General features: G+C 40.9%; 1 protein-coding gene across 3 annotated transcripts in view; it reads left to right on the top strand.

Annotated features, from left to right (window-relative positions):
- The window catches only part of ADGRL3 (adhesion G protein-coupled receptor L3), a 492939-nt gene that overhangs the window by 336168 nt on the left and 133202 nt on the right, over nucleotides 1-23569 (top strand). For all 3 annotated transcript variants that reach the window (XM_054728772.1, XM_054728769.1, XM_054728767.1), the window contains 3 exons: nucleotides 12483-12785; nucleotides 14980-15083; nucleotides 23267-23452. In XM_054728772.1, coding sequence (XP_054584747.1) covers nucleotides 12483-12785; nucleotides 14980-15083; nucleotides 23267-23452 — 593 coding nt within the window. The remainder of the gene's footprint in view (nucleotides 1-12482; nucleotides 12786-14979; nucleotides 15084-23266; nucleotides 23453-23569) is intronic.

The following is a 23569-nucleotide window of genomic DNA, read 5'->3' as shown; positions in this document are numbered from 1 at the left end:
TATAGGAAAATAATCTATAATAATAAAAGTGTGATGTGCAAATCGACTGAACGGCCAAACAGTGGAACGACCGTCCAGACGACCTTCCAGACGAGGCTGGGGCTGGCTGCGAAGGCCGAGGCAGCCGGGGCTATGAAGGCCGACTCTTACACGAACTTCGTGCATTGGTCCTCTAGTATATGCCATACTTGATACATTTTTTAAAAAAAAAATAACTTTAAACCTGTGTGAAGTTAGGAAATTCACTTAACCTCTCCATACCTCAAGTATGTATGGAAAGTGTTAGCATACTTCCTGATATACAATATAGACATGAGAAAAGCCAGCTATTATTTCACATTATTGTTTGCTGATTACTTATTGCCTATTTATATGCTGGACAATTTAGTAATTATTCTCGATTCTATAGTGTTTTCTAAACTGGTCCTGAATCCTTACTTCTGGAGAATTACAAATGCCTTAAACAGAAAGAAATGATCTCAAAGAGGATTCCGTTCCTCCTCTCTCATCAGCAGTGGGCAGGCTGCTTTCTCCAGGATCAAGTTCAGTTTCTCAGTTTTCCCTGCAAGTTAGTGGTTAAGAGCAGGGTCTCTGTAACAGTCCCTAGGTGATGTCCCTGTTAAAAACTTCTAATCTTTGAAAATTTACTGAATCTCTTGGTGCTTAAGTTTCTCCATCTTTAAACTGAGGAGAATTAAGAGTACCTTCTCCCAGATTTGTTGCCAGAATTAAATAGGCCAGTTAGTGTAAAATGCTCAGAATAGTCCCTAGTCAGTAATAAGTGATCTGTAGATACCCAATAGATCTGGGCCCTGGTAAGATCGACAAAAGTATATGTGAGCAGTGTTTGGGACAAACTAATTTCCAAATTCATCAAGAGTTTTGACAGGTGTTTCTGTCATTAAGTGTTGCATAAATGTTTAAGTACAGTGCACAGTCCTAATGGAAAGGGATTTTTATCATTGGCCAGTTATGCAAGCTTGGGACAGTTACTCAATAGGATTTCTTTCCTCTCCAAAATGAAAAAGACTACCTACCCAAAGGTTATTAGAAATACTAAATTAAGGCACTTATATGCCATATACAACACAGTTCCTGGCATGATAGGGGCCAAATATGTTGTAGATATTTTAATAAGATGCCCCAAATTCTATATTTTAATTTACGAACTTACATGATGAGGCCTTTGCAATTTCATGTTTATTAGAACAGATAGTTTCCTCTGTTTATAATAAGGATGTTATCCTGTGAGTGAATCAGAAAATAAAAATGGCTCAAATTACAGAAGTAAAGATACTTCCACATGGCTAATAACATGTGGAATTCTCACTGTCTCAAGAGACCACAGAGCCAAGTACTATAAATGTTTTCTGAAAAAAATTATCTAATTTCATAGCTAGTAATATTAACACTTCTTTTTTAAAAACTAAGTGTAATTAAATCTCTTGTTACCAACTCATATCCATGGGGTCAGGCAGAATTTGTTTCTTCTACCCTGAGCCCAGGGACAAGAAGCCATCAGCCACTTGCAGTGTTGTTATGGTTTTAGTTTTCTTACTTCCTCTATCAGGCCCTTGAAAAAATTTCTTTAAAATTGATTTTGAATTTAAATAAATACTTGGAGGATGCGGAGAAGGAAATGCGTCTGTAATCAGCCAAAGTTTATATGCCCAGTGAAGTTAACACAAAAGAAAGGTTTCTAAAGGGAAAACCATGAGGGTGGTACATATTTTAGAGAGGAAAGAAGAAAAAAAAAAAATGACAGATAATCCTAAAGAAAGTCCATGCACTTTATGAGTAGAAGGTAGACATTTATTGTGACCTTTATGCTATTTTTTATCCCAAAATCTTATATTCTGTTTTAAATATGACATTTTATAGATGATGCCTGTATTGGTCTGCTAGGGCTGCCATAACAAAATACCATAGACTAGGTAGCTTAAACAACAGACATTCCTCTCTCGCAGTCCAGCAGCTGAAAGTCCAAGGTCAGGTGCTGGCAGGGCTGGTGCCTCCTGAGGCCTCTCCTTGACTTGCACATAGTCACCTTCTCACTGTCCTCCCATAGCCATTACTCTGTGTTCTTGGACCCCTCATAACTCTTCCTCTTCTTCTATGGACACAGTCCTATTGTATTAGGTCCCCACCCTTGAAATCTTAATTACTTCTTTAAAGGTCCTTTCTCCAAATACAGTCAGATGTGTGTCAGGACCTCAACATAGGCATTTTGGGTGAAAACAATTAAATGCATAACAAGGTCCATCCCAAATAATATGATTTGTGCTCAAGGATAGTAATGTTTCATTAGAATTGCTTTCTTACCGCCAGTCTCCTTTTAAAGCATTACGGAAAACTCATGGAGTGCATGAAATAATTCAGAATATCATTTTTTCCCCTAAGTTGTGGTATCATTTCTTTAACTATAAAGCGATCAAGTTTACTTTGTAATAACAGCTTTGTCTATCCTAGTTTAAAACTTTTTCTGAAAATTAGGCAGGCGGCTGTGTGAGGCCCTCGGAGCTGGTTCCAATGCACCATTGAAGCCTCTGTTACCATTTTCAAAGAGTTCAAAAGTGAAACAGACAAAGGATCCAAAGACATCACAACTGTAGATCCAAGTTTCAAAAGGGATTAACGGCACCTTCAGGAATTGCAGTTTAAAATTCCAAGGTGTAGGCAAATCCTTTTTGAAATGATAATGCCCTGTACTCACTCAATGGCTATGTGACCTTGAGTGAAATTACTTAATCTCTCATGGGTCACTTCCTCACCTTCCCACCTTCTCACTGGGAGGGCCTGGACCTAGCCTTCAGGTCTTTCAATGCTCCCTAGAGTCTAGTCCCCTGTCCTCTGGCTTGGCCTTAAGGAGCTCCCCATCCAGATGAGATAAAGCACAGAAATGAAACTGTTGGAGAAACTGCAGGATCACTGCAGCATGTCCCCAGATACATGGCCTGAGCCTTCCGGCTCCCAACAGAGGAAGCAAGCCGAAGACCAGGGCACCACCACACCCACTTAGGCCAGTGCCACACCCATGCTCCCCCCGGTGAATATAATTGTTGATGGCATATTGTGAAAAACACTGAATATGGAATCTGGGGACACTGTGTATGTACTACATGTATGATTATGATGCATTGGACACTGTGTTTTTCTCATTTGTTTTTTGTTTGTTTGTTCATTCGTTTGTTTGTATTTTTTTAAGGGAGGCCTGGGCAGAGGCCTGACAAATACCAACAATTTTTTAAAAATACGTTTTCATTGATTTTAGAGAGAGAGGAAGGGAGAGGGGAGGGAGAGAGAGAGAGAAACATCTATGTGGAACATCAATCAGCGGCCTCCTGCAGGCCCCCTGCTGGGGATTGAGCCTGCAACCCTGGCATGAGCCCTGCCCAGGAATTGAACCAGTTACTCTTGGTGCTTGGGTCGAAGCTCAACCATTGAGCAACACCAGCTGGGCAGTTTTCTCATTTACGAAATTAGGAATTCATAGTTACATTTACTCTGAATATTTTTTTAGATTCAATCTATAATAATAAAAGCATAATATGCTAAGTAGACCAGACATACTTCTGGATATCCTTCTGTCCTTCCGGATGAAGCCAGGGCTGCAAGGGAAGCCCAGATCCCAGGTGCCAGAGGGAAGCCAGTGCCGGCAGCTGGGGGGAGGAAGGCCTACTCTTGCACGAATTTTGTGCATCAGGCCTCTAGTGAGATTATAAAGGTAAAGAGAAACATTGCAAGATGTAAAGCACTATAGAAATGTTGGGTATTTTTACTGTTTTTCATTAGTGTATTCCACAAACTATAACCTGTAATAGTATTGAAAATTATATCTGTCCTTTTTAAGGCAGACTGAAGGAAAAAAATTAAAAATAAATCAAAATAAAGAGTGAAATAAGCCATGGGCGATACATTTCAGGGAACAGGATAATTAAAATTTTCATTTGCAAGCAGGTTAATTATGAGGGGGGGAAATGTTAATTGAAGTTTTGTTTAGTGAGTTTTATAAAAGTGCTAATCTGTAAAAGCACAATGACAAAATGATGAGGAAAATTGCATCATTTTGATAAGGCTTTTTATGTGAGCAGTCTCTCACATAGAAAACTGTCTTTTACACAGTAAACTTTATTTGATATACAAGCACATGAGGAACTTAATACCATATAATTTCATTACTAGCTACATCATCAGGTAAGATTCCATAACAGGGTCATAGAAAAAGTGTCATTTTACTTCTCCCTTCCTGGAAATAGAGGACAGACTCTTCTGGCATAGGATAAAGGCTGGAACCTGGCCAAAGTGTTTTTGCTGTGCCTCTTCAGTGAATCGAGATCCTTTCTCACAGTGTCTAGCAGTAAGACGAGTTCTTTCTGGGACACTGGTGACAACTTGTATATCACTTGTACTTACTCTGCCAAAAGCTGGCATTGAGCAGAGCCCTTGGGAGTCTTACACAGCAGTAAATGGAAAGGAAGAGATGAGGATCAGGGACAACTTTTAAATTTGACTTTTATTCCGCTTCGACTCAAAGGGAATGATCTGACTCTGCTTGTAGACATCTCTCTGTGGCACAGTTCCAAGGAAGTAAGTTCTATACTGAGCCTTAATAGGACGGGGGTCTGTATTAAATGAAGTCCTTGCAATGTATTTCAAATTGAACTTTTTAAAAATCTTTTTTGTCAGTATTATTGATTCAGAAGAGTACAGTCAGTTTAAATGAGGTCGTGCTAAGATGGAGTCATTCTGAGAAAGAGGGGGCTCAGTATCCTCCCTGCTTGTCTCTGACTGAGTTGTCTGGTGGTTTTCTCAATGTTGAGTAAATGCATTTATAAAACAACCTCTGTAGCCTGGCATCCTAAGGGACTCTTGGCTACCCCATTGGCTATTTCCCTCTATTTATCCTTTCCTTTCTTTTGTGAAATTGGACAACTAGACCCTCCTTCCTTCCTTCTTTACCTATCCCTGATGTTCACTTACCTTGACTAAGAGCGTATTTACTCTCGATCAGATACAAGGCTCTTAGAAAATAGTCTTGAGCAAACTACATGTGACTAGAACCCCACCTTGGTAAATTTGAAAAGGCCCCTGGATGGAAATTTGGAAAGGCTAACCAGGAGTTAACCAGGTGGCAGTGTGCCCAGGAACACTGCAGCATATGCAAAGGCCCTGAGGTAGAAAGAGCAGGGTGCAGTTGGGAAACGACTGGTCATTTTGTACTTTTTAAGAGTGGAGTTAAAAGATGAAAAAGCATTATAGATGAGCTGGAGAAACTCACCAAGGGCTTTAGGCACAAAGAAATGGAGCCTAGCCTTTTTTTGGAAGGCAGGCAGAAGCCAGTTAAGGATTTTAATCTGGGGAGTCACATATTCCAATTTATACCCCATGAGGTGCCTCTGGCAAAAGATAGAGAATGGTTTTGAGACCAAAATGTGGTGTTTGAGTCCGAGTGTGTTGTCTCACAAAACCAAAGAATGGATCCGTGGACAAAAATGGTTAGCAGGAGCAAAGTTCATTGGGAGAAGCCAGCCCTGGAAAAGGTGCCGCGGGGGTTCCAGGAGCAGGCCAGGGTCCAGAGCTCCAGTTCCATGTTGCAGCCGGGTGTCGTTCAGTATCCAAGTTGTCATTAAATTTTCTTAATTGTATGTTTTCTTTTAGAAACATTTAAGTACTTTTATAGGCATACCATATATTAGGATCATATTTTAACCGTATGTAATTTTAAGATTCAATTACAATTACTTCAAAATATGTTGCTAAATTTTATATTTGAATTGTGTTAAATGTTTAATGTCAGTCATTTTATTTTGGGAATCCTGAATTTTTATTTTGCAAAAATAGATATTGAATTACCAGTATTGGCATTTTGCTCTACAATTACTGTCATTAGTGAAAAGGTTAGCTGCTGTTTTCGTCCATTGATGATGATGGGCTGAACAGGTAATTGTGACTGGGGAGAGAGAAGAAGAAAGGAGTGAGGCAGAATCAATAACACTTGAGAAAAAAGATACTCTGCTTTCATGTGTGAACTGTGAATAAATGCACTTCCTATCTAATAAAAGGGTAATATGTAAATTAACCATCACTCCGTGACAAAGATGGCAGCACCCATAGCGCCCAGGCCGCACAGGGAGGGAGGGCTGCGAACACAATGCAGGGCTGCTGGGCTGTGGGTGTGCTCTGAGCTGTCGCTGTGCGGTTCGGGGCACGCCCCCAGCCCAGTAGACACAACGCGGGGCTGCCAGGCCTGGGGTGTGCCCCTGGTGGCCACCATGCAGCTTAGGGCACGCCCCCAGCCCAGTAGACAGAAGCCCAGCGAACAGAATGCGGGGCCGCTGGGCTGGGGGCATTCCCCCGTCCCTTTCACATTGATGTTTCTCTCTGTCTCTCCCTCTCTCTTCCAAGTTCTCTAAAAATTAATGAAAACATATCCTCAGGTGAGGATAAAAAAGAAAGAAATGTCATATCCTATGAAAGATACATCTTGAAAATGCCTGAAGAAAGTTGTCATTTTTTCGTGGTGAAGGGACTGAAGTCCATGTTGTGTTGATGAAAACATTTGGTGGCTGCGGCATTGGGCAGGGCAGCAGCAGCAGGGTGATGGGGCTGGTGCCTTCCCCTGATCAGCTCAGTCACCTCCAGCAGAGGGAAGCCAGACTGTGGCTTAGGCCCGCTCCCTTCAGAGAGTAGGCCTAAGCCGTCAGTTGGACATCCCCTGAGGGCTCCCAGTCTGTGAGAGGGGGCAGGCTGGGCTGAGGGACCCCTCCCCCAGTGCACGAAGTTCATGCACCGGGCCTCTAGTATGAACTAATAAATGCTCTACTATTCACTTAGAGGAAACACAAGAGAAAGCCGTGGTAAGCTGAGAAGAGGGGCGGGAAACAGAGCTAGCAGGAAGACAAATAACAAAGTGCATCACTTCAGAAAACGCTGCAGTTTCAATGACTTAATGTTCCGAAAAGTGATGCCCACTCCCCGCTGCCTTCTTCATACTGTTTTGGGAAGCTTTGTTTTCACCAAATACACTGTGATGGATTTGGCATCTCTTCTGGGAGAGCAGAGTCAAGTTCATGACATGTTAGAGAAAGCAGGCATGAATACCAAGCATCCAGGACTCTTTCCGTTCCTTAAACATGAACTATTTTGAATCTGGCTGGAGTTAATGTCTCAAAGACTTACAGGCAGTAAGTGAGGATAAGAGTAGTAGTTTCTAATCTTACAGTTAGGAATGCAGTGTATGTACGTGTACTCTTGCTTTCCTATGATGGGAATAGGTGCCGGGGCTGACCAGCAGCCCCTGAACGACAGATGAACAGATTACTCAGACACAGTTTGACTGTGAAAGAGAGGGCTAAGGGGCTCCTGGCTCTAGCAGCCAGAGCAGCCTGGATTGCCTGCCTCGTTAGCCTTTTTTTTTTTTTAAAATATATTTTATTGATTTGTTTACAGAGAGGAAGGGAGAAGGATAGAGAGTTAGAAACATCATGAGAGAGAGACATCGATCAGCTGCCTCCTGCACACTCCCCACTGGGGATGTGCCCGCAACCAAGGTACATGCCCTTGACCGGAATCGAACCTGGGACCTTTCCGTCCACAGGCCGACGCTCTATCCACTGAGCCAAACTGGTTCGGCCTCGTTAGCCTTTTATTGCAGGTTTAATCTTTAGATACAATCAGTAGGGTGAGGAATCTTGGGATGACACATGTGTTTACATTGTCCTCTAGGCAAGGGCATCCAAGGATTAAGCATAAGGATTCCAGTAAACACCCAGGGGTCTGCACATGCAGACTTGTTTGGAAAGGTCAAGGAATAATTAGGGGCATCGTCTTTGACACTCCCCTAAGTTGGAATTCCAATAAACAGTGCAGGCTGCCTTCCACACACTTCCCTTTTCTCAGAATGTCCTCCTTACAAACTTTCCAAGCAAGTCTCATGCTTCCCAACAAATATGAATATATTTCCCCAGAACGATCACTTGTCCACGGTGATTACTTCCACAATATGGGTAGGACATTTCTTTGAATACATTACTGGCTTAATAACCTGTAATATCTGATCAAGAAACCTAACCACTTTTTATTTTTTAATTAAAGTTTATGGGTCTTGAACTGAGAAAAAATGGATTTTATTTTATTTTAAATTAATTTTTATTGTTGAAAGTATTACATATGTCCCCGTTTTCTTTCCCACTGACCCGCTCCATTCTGCCTCCCCCACCCCCAGGCCTGCACCACACTATTGTCTGTGTCCATTGACTATGCATATATACATAGAAATTCTTTGGTTAATCTCTTCCTGTCTCCCCTGCTCCCCTTTCTCTCTTCCCTCTGAGACTCATCAGTCTGTTCCATGCTTCTATGTCTCTGGATCTATTTTGTTTGTCACTTTATTTTGTTCATTATATCCCACATATAAGTGATATCATGTGATACTTTTCCTTCTCTGACTGGCTTATTTTGTTTAGCATAATACTCTCCAGGTCCATCCATGCTGTCTCAAAGGGTAAGAGACCCTTCTTTTTAACAGCTGCATAGTATTCCATAGTATAAATGTACCACAGCTTTTTTATCCACTCATCTGATGATGGGCACTTAGGCTGTTTCCAGATCTTAGCTATTGTAAATGGTGCTGCTATGAACATAAGGGTGCATATATTCTTTCTGGTTGGTGTTTTGGGTTTCTTAGAATATGTTCATAGAAGTGGGATTACTGGATCAAATGGGAGTTCCATTTTTACTTTTTGAGGAAACTCCATACTGTTTTCCACAGTGGCTGCACCAGTCTAGGTTCCTAACAGCAGTACACAAGGGGTCCCTTTTCTCCCCATCCTCGTCAGCACTTGTCATTTGTTGATGATAGCCATTGTGACAGGTGTGTGGTGGTATCTCCTTGTTGTTTTGATTTGTATCTCTTGGATGATTAGTGACTTTGAGCATTTTCTCATATGTCTCTTGGCCTTTTGTATGTCCTCTTTGGAGAAGTGTCTATTTAGGTCCTTTGTCCATTTTTTATTGGATTGTTTGTCTTTTGTTAAGTTGTATGAGTTCTTATGTAATTTGGATATAAAACCTTTATTATATGTATTATTGGCAAATATGATCTCCCACACACTGGGCTCCCTTTTCATGTTGTTGATGGTTTCTTTTGCTGTGCAGAAGCTTTTTATTTTGATGTAGTCCCATTTGTTTCTTTTCTCCTTAGTTTCCCTTGCCCTAGGAGAGGTATCCACAAACATATTGCTATGAGAGATGTCTGAGATTTTGCTGCTTATGGTTTCTTCTAGGAATTTTTTGGTTTCATGACTTAACATTTAAGTTTTTTATCCATTTTCAGTTTATTCTCCTGTATGGTGTAAGTTGGTGGTGTGGTTTCATTTTTTTGCATGTGTCTGTCCAATTTTCCCAACACCTTTATTGAAGAGACTGTCTTGACTCCATTGTATGCTCTTGCCTCATTGGTCAAATATTAATTAAGTTTAATGCCTTGGGTCATTTTCTGGGGTCTCTGTTCTGTTCCATTGGTCTATGTGCCTGTTCTTATGCCAGTATTGGGCTGTTTTGATTACAGTGGCTATGTAGTATAACTTGATATCTGGTAATGTGATCCCTCCAACTTTGTTCTTTCTTGGGATTGCTATGGCTCTTCAAGGTCTTTTTTGGTTCCATATAAATTTTTGGAGTATTTGTTTTATATCTGTACTAGTAAAATATGCCATTGGCATTTCAATAGAAATTGCATTGAATCTATAGATTGCTTTGGGTACTATTTTAATTATGTTGATTCTGCCAACCCATGAACATGGTATATTCTTCCACTTCTTTATACCTTTTTCTATCTCCTATAGTTTTCTAAGTATAGGCCTTTTACCTCCTTGGTTAAGTTTATTCCTAAGTATTTTAATTTTTTTTTGTTGCAATGGTAAATGGGATTGCTTTTTTATTTACCCTTTCTAAGAGTACATTATTGGTGTATAAAATTTCTAGTTGTTAATTTTGTATCCTGCTAAATTGCAAAATTCATTTATTGAATCTAGTAGTTTTTTTGGTGGAGTCTTTAGGTTTTTCTATGTACAATATCATGTCATCTGAGAATAATGATAGTTTTTCTTCCTCCTTTCCAATTTGGATGCCTTTATTTCTTCTTTTCTGATTGCTGTGGCTAAGATGTCCAATACTATGTTGAATAAGAGTGGTGAAAGTAGAACCCCTGTCTTGTCCCTGATCTTAAGAAAAACATGTTTAATTTTTGCCCATTGAGTATGATGTTGGCTGTAGGTTTGTCATATATGGCCTTTATTATATTGAGATATGATCCTTCTATTCCCACTCTGTTGAAAGTTTTTAATGAAAATGTCGTGTTGGATTTTGTTGAATGCTTTTTCTGTGTCTATTGATATGATCATGTGATTTTTGTCTTTCAGTTTGTTTATGTGATATATCACATTTATTGATTTGTGAATATTGTACCAGCCTTGCATTCCCGAGATAAGTCCCACTTGGTCATGGTATCTAATCTTTTTGACATATTGCTGGATCTAATTTGCTAATATTTTGTTGAGGATTTTAGCATCTATATTTCATCAGGGATATTGGCCTGTAATTTCCTTACTTGGTAGTGTATTTGTTTTTGGAATTGGGATAATACTGGCCTGGTAAAAGGATCTTGGAAGTGTTACTTCCTCTTGGATTTCTTGGAATAGTTTGGGGAGGATAGGTGTAAGTTCTTCTTTGAATGTTTTGTAGAGCTCTGCTGTGAATCCATCAGGACCAGGGCTTTTGTTTGCTAGGTGTAGTTTTATTAATTTCTTCAATTTCATCAGTTGTTATCAGCCTATTCAGGTTTTCTGCTTCTTCCTGATTCGGTTTTGGAAGAATGTATTTTTCTATGAATTTGACCATTGTGTCCACTTTGAGCAACTTGTTGGCAAATACTTGTTCATAGCATTTTCTTACAATTCTTTGTATTTCTGTGGTATCTATGGGAGCTCCTTTGTAGGTAACGAATTGCTTTTCTCTTGCTGCCTTTAAGATTCTCTCTTTGACTTTAGTTTTTGGCATTTAATTATGATGTGTCTGGATGTGGGCCTATATGGATTCTTCTTGCTTGGGACTCTCTGTGCCTCCTGAAATTGTGTGACTTTTTCTTTCACCAGGTTAGGGAGGTTTTCTGCCATTATTTCTTTAAACAGGTTCTCTATTCCTTGCTCACTTTCTTCACCTTCTGGCACACCTGTTATGTAGCTATTGTTATGTTGTCCCACAGCTCCCTTAAGCTGTCCTGTTTTTTAATTGATTTTTCTTTTTGGTTCTCTGATTGAGTGATGTTTTACTACCCTGTCTTCTAATTTGCTGATCTGATCCTCAACTTCCTCTTATCTGATGTTTATTCCTTCCAATCTATTCTTTGTTTCTGCTATGTCATTCTTCATTTCCAACTAGTCATTTTTCATACTTTCTGTATCTTTTCTCATGCATCCTTATAATCATTGCTCTGAACTCTGTATTTGATCATTTTCTTATCTCAATTTCATTTATCTCTTCTTCTGGAGATTTCTCTTGTCATTTCATTTGGAACTTGTTTTTTGTCTCCCTATTTTGGCTGCCTGTTTGGGTTTATTTCTGTGTATTAGGTAGATCTGCAAGGACTCCCAGTCTTTTTTTGGAGGGAAGGATGGGGTCTCTGGTGTAGGCCAATGTCAGGTGCTGTTTGTGACTGGCCCTAAGTACCCTTTTTGGAGCTCTCAGTGATCCGCAGCTGTGGCTCCCTCAGGTGGGCCTGGGTGCATCTGGAAAGGCAAGAAACCTCTTCAGTTTTATGTAAATCTGAAATACATGTTTCTGCTTTTTAAATAATCTTCCTAGAAAATAATTTATGGACACAACTAATTGGAAACTACTTAGGCTTTACAGTAGTAAATGTCAAGTTTGAAAGTTCTGAAAGGATGGGTCATTTTTAAGTGCATCAGAGTAGAGCATAGAGCTACTCTAATTTGTGTTAAGGAGACTATAATTGCATGTCCCTTTTAAGTTCAGGAGCACTTTAACTTCTTTTTTGTTTTTTTTTGCCTTTCTCCTATTTGCTGCATCTTTAGCAATGCAGGTTATACTTAATGTGTGGAGATTGTTTTGCTCTCTCCCTGTTCATAGCAAGTTTGAAAATTCTAAGGAAAGGGCTTTAAGTTTTAATCCTCCAATTGTATAAAAGGCAGGAAGCATTAAGAAGCTTCCTGAAGAGTTGAATTTTGCTACAATTTGTTTTCTGTGGTTTGAGTTGAGAAGAACCATAAACAGGTCTATGTTTGGCATTGGTCACATGGCCGTCTTGGTACTTAAGCACCACTCTGATCCCTTCGTATTGGCTTATTTCTCCCAGGTGTAAGACTCTGAACTGTCAAATAAGAATGGTGTCTACATTCTAAGGACATTTTGAGATCCTACTATGAACAAGCGATGTAGGAATTTTCTTTTGAATTTTATTCCAGAAATTTCTACTACAGGACCTTTTGGCATGGGAAGCACCACCACCAGTACCACCCTTCGGACCACGACTTTGAGTGCCGGCAGGAGTACCACCCCGTCAATATCGGGGAGAAGAAACCGGAGTACCAGCACGCCGTCTCCAGCTGTTGAAGTGCTTGATGACACTACCACGCACCTTCCATCCGCATCGTCCCAAATCCCAGCTCAGGAGGAAAGCTGTGAGGCTGTGGAAGCCCGAGAGATCATGTGGTTTAAGACCCGTCAAGGACAGATGGCAAAGCAGCCGTGCCCCACGGGAACTATAGGTAAGTCTGTCCTATAGAACTGAGCTAAAGATGTGTCGCTACTTTGGCTTGCTTTTTTCAGAGTTCTTTTTTACCTCTCCATTTTTTTGGTACTGCACATTAAATTAAAGTCTGAATTCAGCTAAATGACAACTTAATAAAGTGTATTTTCAGTTTCAAAATGCATTCTGAAGAAGGAACAGGTGAGAATTTGATGGGACTACATTGAGATCAGTACTTTTCATCCATAGTGTGCAGTTTCTGGGTGGAGTTACACTTAGTACACTTAGGCCAGAAATGTCCCTGCTACTCCAGAGAGGCAGTTCTTCTTCTGCGTGTGTGTGTGTGTGTGTGTGTGTGTGTGTGTGTGTGTGTTTTCCTTAAAGAGAGAGAGAGAGGGAGATTTGTTGTTCCACTTATTTGTGCATTCATTGGTTGATTCTTGTATGTGCCCTGACCAGGGAATCGAACCCACAACCGTGGCCTATGAGAACAATGCTCTAACCAACTGAGCTAACCAGCCATGGCCACAGCAGCTCTTCTATGCAGCGGCCCAGACAGAAATCACTGGAATGCTGGAGGCTCGTGCTCACTTTTGTCACCAGCCTCAAATGGTCATTGCAGAAAGAGAGATGGAGCACTTTTCTGTTAGAAGACAGTCATTGAAACTACCTAAATTGTAACAAAAGAGAAGTTTGACTATATTTTTTTTTTACCAATCAGTGTAGCTGTCCTTTAATAGTCAAAGGCTCAACAAGAGCAATCGGGCATTTTCTCTAAGGGACAATTAAGAAATAAACAGCTCTTTCCTCCTTCTTTCGTACTGATACGATTCATAATATCCTCAAGTGGTAACCATATGATTTGTACAATTTTTAAACCAGAAATGGCTTGATTTTCTTATTGTTACATACAATGATCTTCAAGAAATTTTTCTTAATACGATGAATAAAATTTGCATTATTCCATAAGGTATGTAAATGAAGCAAACACACAATAGATATCACTATAGTAGCATTTTGTGTTATTGATTTGATTACTTTAAGGAATCAGGTTTCTCTGAGAAAAGTTCCATAGTATATAAACTAATGGGAAGGCCAGAGGTATCTTGGTTTTTACAAAAGTTCCGTTTAATTTAATTTTTCCAGTAAAGTGTTAGAAACTATTCAGAAATCTATCTTGCCTTTATGAAGTGGGGTGATGTTTAGTTCTAAAGCCTTCTGTGGCAATGGAATCAGAAAACACTCCTAGCCCTGTTCTGAGGACCGGCAGGAGTATTAGTTCTCCTAATTAGTTCTGAGGACCCACTGATATTATTACAAACCCCTACTTCTGGCATTTGTTGTAAAAGTTAGTGAAATACTTTATGTAAAAGCACTTTGAAAACCAGAACTATGTCTTCATTGTTCTGTGAAAACTGGGAAAGAGATTTAAAGGAAGCCTTCTGAAGCTCTCCCACGTGACTGTGCCTACACCGGGGTCTTATTTTTACCTTTCCTCTGACCCTCCTGCTGTGCAACTGTTGGGGCCCACACAGTCTCCCATTGGAATTATTGCAATAGCCTCCTCACAGCCTCCACGTCGCTCCCTCAAACTCATCCTCCGTGAGGCTGCCACAGTGGCAGTTCTAAAACCTTAATCAGCTCATTTCTCATTTCTCTCATCTGCTTAATGATCTTCATTGATTTTTCCAGCACCCACACAAGACAGACAAGGGAGTAGATGATCTGGCTTTGCCTGCCTCTCCTACTCCATTGAACAAAGCCCCTATCCTGTAGACCTCTGTTCAAAACACTCAAAGTCACCTAAACACAGCATATTTTTCCTCCACTTTCGGTGAATGCCCTTTCCCACATTGTTTTTCTAACAAGACCTGCAAACTGATTGCTGTAAGACTCAGTTGTTCCATTACCTCTGAAAATCAAGCAGTAGGCTCCCTGGAGACAGGTACCACATCCATCTAATTCATGAAGTATTTCCCCTACCTGGCATAGTTGCCAGCGAGTGCTTTAAAAATATTGAATGTTTTTGTTTGTTGTATTACATTTCTCCCTAGCCAGTTGCTTGCCAGGTACCGGGCATGGTGTTATAATAGATAATATCTCAGTATAATGATCTCATTTTTGGTTATATCACAGCATAGCATGGATATACAGTCCTGGTAGTAAAAATGGTTTGAATTTCTAAGACAGACCTATTTCTCTCCTTATTTTAGGAGTATCAACGTATCTATGCCTGGCTCCGGATGGAATCTGGGATCCCCAAGGACCAGATCTTAGCAATTGTTCTTCCCCTTGGATCAACCACATCACACAGAAGGTAAATCATGTGACCTACAAGGAAGGTCTGCCAAACCTGGACCCTGTGTTGTTGATCATCACTGCTATAAACAGGAGTCAAGATTACAAAAAAAAAAAAGTGGAAAGATTCTCTCATTTTTATTTAATTTAAGATTGTATGGTAACCTCTGATATTCTACAAACTAATTCTGGAATTTTGTTGTTCTTAAAGGGAAACTTCGAGAACTTCTTCTAAGCCAATCAGTACGACTCCTAATAATTTTATTATTAACTAGAGGCCCAGTGCACAAAATTTGACGTCCCTCAACCTAGCCTGCGCCCTCTCACAGTCCGGGACCCCTCACTCCTTACTGCTGGCCTGCTCGCTGCTCCTTAGCACTGCGGCAGCGATGGGAGAGGCTCCCACCACCGCCACTGTGCTCCCCAGCTGTGAGCCCGGCTTCTGGCTGAGCAACGCTCCCCCTGTGGGAGTGCACTGACCACCAGGGGACAGCTCCTGCATTGAGTGTCTGCCCCCTGGTGGTTAGTGCAGTCATAGCGACCAGTTGTTCCACCGTTCGGTTGATTTGCATATTAGGCTTTTATTATATAGGAATACAACTTCTGTGGTATTGTGAACTACAGATAAAAAAGTCCAAGAGATATTATAAATCAAGCAAGATAAAGCTTCTGGCATACATACAGAGATTTTCCTGTGGAAATAAAAATTACAATAGAAAAGTCTACCTTTGGAATCTTAAGCCGTTTGATAAATGTTCTGTAACCTAATCATTTATCAGTGTTAAAAGTATACACACGTGTGACAGCCTTTTGCAGACTCAAGTTTGCAGAGCTTATTTGGTTGCAATATGTCGAACATTTTTATTATTAATGCACTGTGGGGCTTTGCATTGATTTCATTACAAACAGAGACCAGATGTGCATTTATGCCAAAAGGACTATGGGATGAATCCTTATTATAGCAATTTGTGTGGATTTATGCACTCCGAAAATGGAGAGACCTTCCATGGCACATTAGCTATGCTAAGGAATTTCTATGAAAGATATTTTTCCTGAGAAATATTACAAATGATGGCCTTACTAAAAGCCTGTCTGTGCCATTTGCTCTTTCCTCTATTTGTTTTTAACTAGGCTGATCCTCAATAATGTACTGTATAATAATCCATAAATATCTTACCCAGTAGATCATTTAGCAGATGAGCCATAACTATCTATTTACCCTAAATCATGGAAGAACAGTGGTTACATTGACTCTAGTTACCCTCTTACATATGCATCTCCATCCTTGTTACTATTCATAATGATGCTCCTCCAATTTCAGCACTGTTCCTGCCACAGTTTTTATGTCCTTTGATTTTATTACAATGTAGCTCAGACCCCAGGGTGAATAACTCTGGCTGGATGTGATCAGATTAAGAGTTCAGTAGCCTATCTCCTAACATTAGCGTCTTTTAAAAAATACTCCCTACATACTTAGCCCAGGGGTTAATATTAATTCGGTAATAATTCACCTAGAAAGCTGAATCGTTTTCAAGACAATTCCTGAATATGGTTGGACTATTTCATTGCAGAAATTACTGGGTGACTTTAATGATGCTTAATTCTTTTCTTTCCTCCGCAGACCTGCTAATCTTATGACAAAAGAGATAATTCCTTACAGAGGCCAGACAGCTGTTGTTGCCCATTTGATTTATGGATGGGGTGCTTTTGTTTTATAACAAATATGTTTTGTTCTGCCAGAGCATGTCTGTTGAATCCTGTGGAGCTCCAACATTATGCTAGGTTATAAATTTATTAGGATTATAGAATGTAGGCAATTGGAATGTATAATGTTACCTTAGCTTGATTATAAATTTATAAAATCTTCAAAAGTATAACAGGAGGCTTTGGCGCACAACAAATCGGCTTATGTAACTAACCCAAGGTCGGTGTTAGCTGGTATTTTAGCTGGCTCTGCCTTTACCCAGACATCGTGCTCCGCCACCACAACTGTGAATAAATTACGATTGCCTCTCTATCACATACTCACTGACCTAGTCTCTCTTCACTTTCTACCCTTTTGCCTGGTGTGTCCCTCGCACCTCCAAATGCTTATGCTACTCATTGACTATAAATGGTATTTGCACAGGTTTCTTTGCCACAAAGCTCCAACACTTTTAGACATTAACAGTGGAAACTTCCAATAAATAATGAGTATGCAGTGTTCACGGAGTTATTTACCTGTATTTTCTCTCCCTTTTCTCCAAAGCATCTTCCTCCAAATTCATACCTTTGCTCATTTCCTCCCTCAGGGACAGAGTCCAGACAATAAACAGATGGAAGAGGGTTTGCAGTGGTATTGGGAGTGCGAAGGTGAACTGCAAGAGACTGATCGGGAGCCCAGAGCTAATAATAGGAGTAGAGCTATTCCTAACCCAGGCCTGCGGTTGCTGGGTCCAAGGAATGACTAAAAATCAGAAGTAGGGTGTCCTTGAGATGAAAGATGACTATAGACAGGAGATCCAGCCTCGCCTCAAGCACTTTTTCAAAAAGAGATGTAGGGGAGTAAATCTCTGACCTCACTCTCCCTCCTTGTTTATTCTCCTTCCCAGCCTCCCCATTGGCCAAACCCCAGGGGAAGCCACACAAGAGGGGCATTCTTAATAAAGTACGCATAAGTCCACCTTCTAAGGCAGAGAACAGGATGGAGGAGGACAAAAATGGCCTTGAACTAACAAAGGGAAAGTACCCATCCTGTCTCAGCATTAGCTCCTTCTCCTGCCCCACCTCTCGTTGCCATCACCCACTCTTCCTTTCTCCCTTCACTCCACCTCCTCCCTTCTTCCTTTCCCTTGTCCCATCCCTGTCCTCTGCTCTGGCCTCCCTAATTTCTCTGATGGATTTTGTAAATGTCATATTGGAAAAAAAGTGAAACAGGCATCTTTAAGGATTCATTCCTCCTCCTCCTCCCTCTATTGTAGTTCTGTGAACTGCAGGCTTTTAAAGTGAAGGAACAGCCTGGCTGGTGTTGCTCAGTGGTTGAGCATCAACCTATGAACTAGGAAGTCACAGTTTGATTCCTGATCAAGGCGAATGCCAGGGTTGCAGGCTCGATCCCCAGTAAGGGGTGTACAGGAGGCAGCCTATCGATGATTCTCTATCATCATTGATATTTCTCTCTCTTTCTCCCTCTCCCTTCCTCTCTCTGAAAACAATCCTATCTAATAAAGAGGGAATATGCTAATTGACTGCCACACCCTCACAAGATGGCGGCACACACAGCCACAAGATGACGGCTCCCAGTCCCCTCAGCCCTGCCGGTGGGTGGCAGGCACCCTGTGCCTCATCCAGCTGGAGTCCCCCAGTCCCCTCAGCCCCACCTCATCCAGCCTCAGTCCCCCAATCCCCTCAGCTCCACCTCACACAGTCTCCACAGGATCCAGCCTCATCCAGCCGGAGTCCCCCAGTCCCCTCAGCCCCGCAGGGGAAGGCAATTGGGGGCAGTCGGGCCTGCAGGGGAGGCAATTGGGCTGGCAGAGGAGGGCAGTTGGGGACAACCATGCCAGCAGGAGAGCAGTTAGGGGGCTATCAGGCAGGCAGGCAGGCAGGCGAGGGGTTAGGAGCCAGCAGTCCTGTATTGTGAGAGAGATCCCAGATTGGAGAAGGTGCAGGCTGGGCTGAGGGACACTCCCCATGCATGAATTTTGTGCACCAGGCCTCTAGTAAAATCACAATTAAAGAGAAAGGAAGAAAGAAGAAAGAAAGAGAGAGAGAGAGAGAGAGAGAGAGAGAGAGAGAGAGAGAGAGAGAGAGAAAGAAAGAAAAGGAACATTTTTCATCCCCAATGAAAGCATAGATGAACAAAAGAAAGGAGAGGGTCATTCTCTTCTTTAAACAGTGTATTCAGGTTCTCCTGCCCAAGGGATTGTGAGATAATGTAACCTGGAATGTGAGGCACGTCCTTTATGGCTTCATGGTACTCTGAGGAGTCCTGAGGACATTAAAGGAAAGAACAGCTCTGGCTCAGTTTGCATCTGTACCATGTGGAGGATCATACTGTTGGCTCACATATTCAGGCATTATAGACAACAAGTATACAAATAAATGGACCCAGACACTTACTTTACTTGGGAAGAGCACACTTTATATTTTCATTTTTGCTAAGAATTGAGCTATGCTTTTTCCCTTGCAGTCAGGCCAGGCGGGAGAAAACAGGCAAAGTATCTTGATGGTTTCTAACACACAAATTAATTCTGGCCACTGGTGGCATTATAGATTAAACTTTGTGTGGTAATAGAGAGTAGATTACATTTCACTAGAGAAAAATGTAAGCCTTAAAAAGTCAGAATTATCATGAAGAAATTTATTACAAACAAACTAGCTAGAATACCTTTGTGAAGAAGAGATGAAATTTAAAGCATAATTTATACAGAAAGGGAAAGGCAAAAATTGTACAGCTCCCTTCACCCTAGCAACAGTAGAGGGGGAGGGGGGGCAGGAAGACTGATAGGTGGGGAGATACATGGATGGTGGGATGGATAGAAGGAAAGGCAGGTAAAAATAAATGGATGTATGGAAACATAGATACATCTTCATATTAATGTTTTAGAAAATATTTTCCCATTTTTATTGAAAGCCAACCAATTAAACCAGAGCTCTGTCTTCTCAAACCTATGTGGCAAAGTATCCTATTTCTCCCCTTTCTTAACGACTGCTTACCAAAATCACAGTCTCCGACTTCAGCTACATCTCTTGCTTAGACTCAGATTTTCAAAAAAAGGAGTTTATATTTTCTGGTTTGGATACCTTTAAAGAGTTTATTGCATTGTATAATCTCTCCAGTCTTTTTCAGTGTAGAATTCTATGGGGTTATGGTTTTGAATAGCTTCCATATTTACACGTCAAAGGAGGTGTGCTTCCTACTTCATTACTTGGTCCAACTATTATACCGAAAAGCAGTGCCTGAATTGGCGCTGGGAAATGGTCTTTCCGTTTCTAGCAAATTGAAGCATCTCTTTTGTTTGTACACAAGCTACTGACAGATTTTTGGGAGAAATGGGGTTCTTCCTGTAATTTTAAAAGAAGGGTGTGCAGATCTCAAAAATACTGCTGCTGTTTTACAATGTAAAGTAAGCCCGTTATTTGCCCTGAAAGACTAGGTTGAATCCTATCACCTAGGGCAGTGGTCGGCAAACTCATTAGTCAACAGAGCCAAACATCAACAGTACAACAATTGACATTTCTTTTGAGAGCCACATTTTTTAACTTAAACTTCTTCTAACGCCACTTCTTCAAAATAGACTCGCCCAGGCCGTGGTATTTTGTGGAAGAGCCACACTCAAGGGGCCAAAGAGCCGCATGTGGCTCGCAAGCCGCAGTTTGCCGACCACGGACCTAGGTTGTAATTTTCCCACTCCTTTCACTCCGTTGATCTAATACAAAAGGAAAATAAATTGCTTCTTAATTTTATCAGAGCTTGGTGGGCTTTTTAAGACTTGAAACTTATTTAACCTTCTTTCAGTTGTAAGATAGAAGCATTTGTTTACATACCTACTTGACTTAAATTTATAGCAGAATAATGAAATAGCAGCCATACACTTAAAACACTAGGAGTAACGCTTTTCTAAATTGTTTTGGCACTCAATTAATGTTTGATGTAATAAATCTCATAAAGTGTCAAGCTTATTTAAAAGAAAATTGTTTTCACTTGTGTAAATATTTGAAATGTAAATACTCTCCATCTCTGTTATAATTATTATACTTAACTAAAGCTGCAGGGTTTCCCCTCACCTAATTTAATCCTAGCTATAATCCCACCATTTCAGTACCTATAAGCATTAGTTTACTAATCCTCCGAAAACTCATAAGATTTCTCAGTGTGCATGCGCTTATTTCTGAGAAATAATTTTAGTAGAGTTTAGTAAAAGAAATGTTAGAGCTAGACATTTTAACGATGTCTGTAAGCTAGGATATGTAGAATAACTTTATTTCAAGCTTGCCCTCTTGCATAGAAGACTTGAGGCAAATTAAAGAGATGTGTATAGCCCTGCTGGTGTTATTCAGGGCTTGAATTGTTGTCCTATGAGCCAGGCGATCACGGTTCGAATCCCTGTCAGGGCACATGCCCGGGCTCATTGCCCATCAATGGTTATTTCATCATTTATGTTTATATCTCGCTCTCTCCCTCTCCCTTCCTCTCTGAAACAAATAAAAACATATATATTTTTAAAAGATACATGTGTATTTTGGGCCGGAAATAAGGTCATTGTAGACCATAACAACAGTGGTGAGAGAGGAAATAGGAATGTCAGAAAGACAGTAGAACAGCTTCCGGCTGCCAGTGGGAAGAATATGGTCAGTGAAGGCCTGGTCTGGAAAGGCCACCTGTACCTGAGCCATGAACGTCCAGGTGACAGAGGCTATGGGAGAATCTAGTTAGGGCACCACCATTGAGTTAGGGACAGGGGAAGCCTGGGCATAGCTCTGGGTGCCTTCCCCTCCTTCCCATTCCATCTCCAACCCCACAGCAGGCCTCTCCAGGTATTTGTAAATCTCAGCTGCTCCCCTCATCACAACAGCTGCTACCCATTGGCCTCACAGTAGGCCTCCTTTCCTTCACCCTGAACCCTCTAACTCCTGGGTTTGGTTTTCAGTACAAATCAGATTAGGCCACTCCTTAATTGTGCAGACACTTAAGGACCTTTCCTTGCGCTTAGCACAGTTCTCTGAATCCTGCTCAGGATTTGCTCACCTCCCCAGCGGCTTACACCCACTGCAGTGCCCCCGTGCCCATCATCTCTTCCCCTGAGCCTCCAAGTCCCTCCCTTCTCAAAGCTGCTCGCTCTGCCTGGAGGGCCACACCCTCATCTCAACCCAATCTCTTCTTTCCCCTTCCACCCCAGGTGAAACATTCTTCCTTGGAGAAACATTTCCTAAATCAGTCCCTAAAGTCATGCACCAGATTAAAAGGCCCTTAAACCAGGATTCTGTATTGCACTCCATCAGACGGAAGTGAAATACTTCTGCAGTTCATTTAGTAACAGCCATTCCTCCCTGATATGTAAGCTTCTTATATTATTGGGAACCATCTTGTTCACCTTTGCTGTTTTTTTTTTTTGAATTTTTTAGAGAGAGAGGAAGGGAGAGGGAGAGACAAGAGAGAAACATTGATCATTTTCGGGGGATCAAACCCGCAACCTGGGCATGTGCCCTGACCCGGAATCAGCTGGTTTTCAGTGCACTGGACGATGTTCCAACCAGCTAGGGCACAACTAGGAGTTTTATTTGTGCTCTTTATGGGTTTCTGAATATCCATTAGAGAGATTGCCCTAAAAAGAGAGGACCTTTCCATTTGTGATCCTAAGATCTGTATTGGACTGTACTTTAAAAAAGGAGAAACACAAACACACACACACACACACACACACACACACACACATACATACACACACACTTTTTCTAAATACTGACAATAATAATATATTTAAGTTATAATAGAGCAAGATATTTTTATCTTCTTGTTACCTAGAGCCATCTGATTTGTTCACATGATTATGGGATTAGCCTTTATCTCTTTGAATATCTTTGGCTTTTTGGCAATTTGATCCATTCTTGTAGAATAGACTTTAAAAGTTAGCATACAGTTTCAGAAAAGAAAAATGCTAGAAACAGCAATAATTTGCTACCTAGTGCATTGGGAGCAAAATCTCTTATTAAGTAGGAAAGAAGATGAAGACCACTTTGAAAAGCAGAGATTTTCTTTAGAATAAAATTTTCACAGTGTTAGCAGCCTGTGAGTATTCATTGTATACCAAGTTCTAAATTAGGCACAATGGAAAATGTCCGTACCTCTGAGAACTTAGAATATGGTTGGGATTCATAATGCAAACTCATCAACATCCAATTTAGAAACTCACAGAGAAAAATAATATGGCAAATAGACTTAGCCCCCCAAATGGCTAATTAAGGTGAGAACAAGTTTTTGAAGTAAGATTCCTCAGGAGGAGCTTCATAAAGACATGAATTTCAAGTCAGGTACAGTAGGGAGGGGAAAAAAAAAGGATTAGCAGGAAAACTCCGGGAATGTTCCAGATGAAGATGGAGTTGAATAACTATTTCTTGGCTCAATGATTATAACTTCTCTGCAAAACAGTTATCCACAGAGACCAATAAAATTGCTTATTTAAGATGGTTTTCCTTCTTATTCTGCTTTCAAAATTGCAGTTGAAATCTGGAGAGACAGCTGCCAACATTGCTAGAGAGCTGGCTGAACAAACAAGAAATCATTTGAATGCTGGCGACATCACCTACTCCGTCCGCGCCATGGATCAGCTGGTAGGCCTCCTGGATGTCCAGCTCCGGAACTTGACTCCAGGTGGAAAGGATAGTGCTGCGCGCAGCTTGAACAAGGTAAAGACCTCAGTTATGTCCACCTTTAAAGCTGCAGGAAAGGCAGTGAGACTTCCTTGGTTCATTGCTCTTTCAGATAAAATCAGATCATCCTAAAGTGCACTGCTAGTTGCATAG

This window comes from Eptesicus fuscus, chromosome 2 (assembly GCF_027574615.1).
Source record: "Eptesicus fuscus isolate TK198812 chromosome 2, DD_ASM_mEF_20220401, whole genome shotgun sequence".
In the NCBI taxonomy this organism is placed as follows: Eukaryota; Metazoa; Chordata; class Mammalia; order Chiroptera; family Vespertilionidae; genus Eptesicus; species Eptesicus fuscus.
Note: the sequence above shows the minus strand (reverse complement) of the source record. Positions and strands in the feature narration are given on the sequence as shown.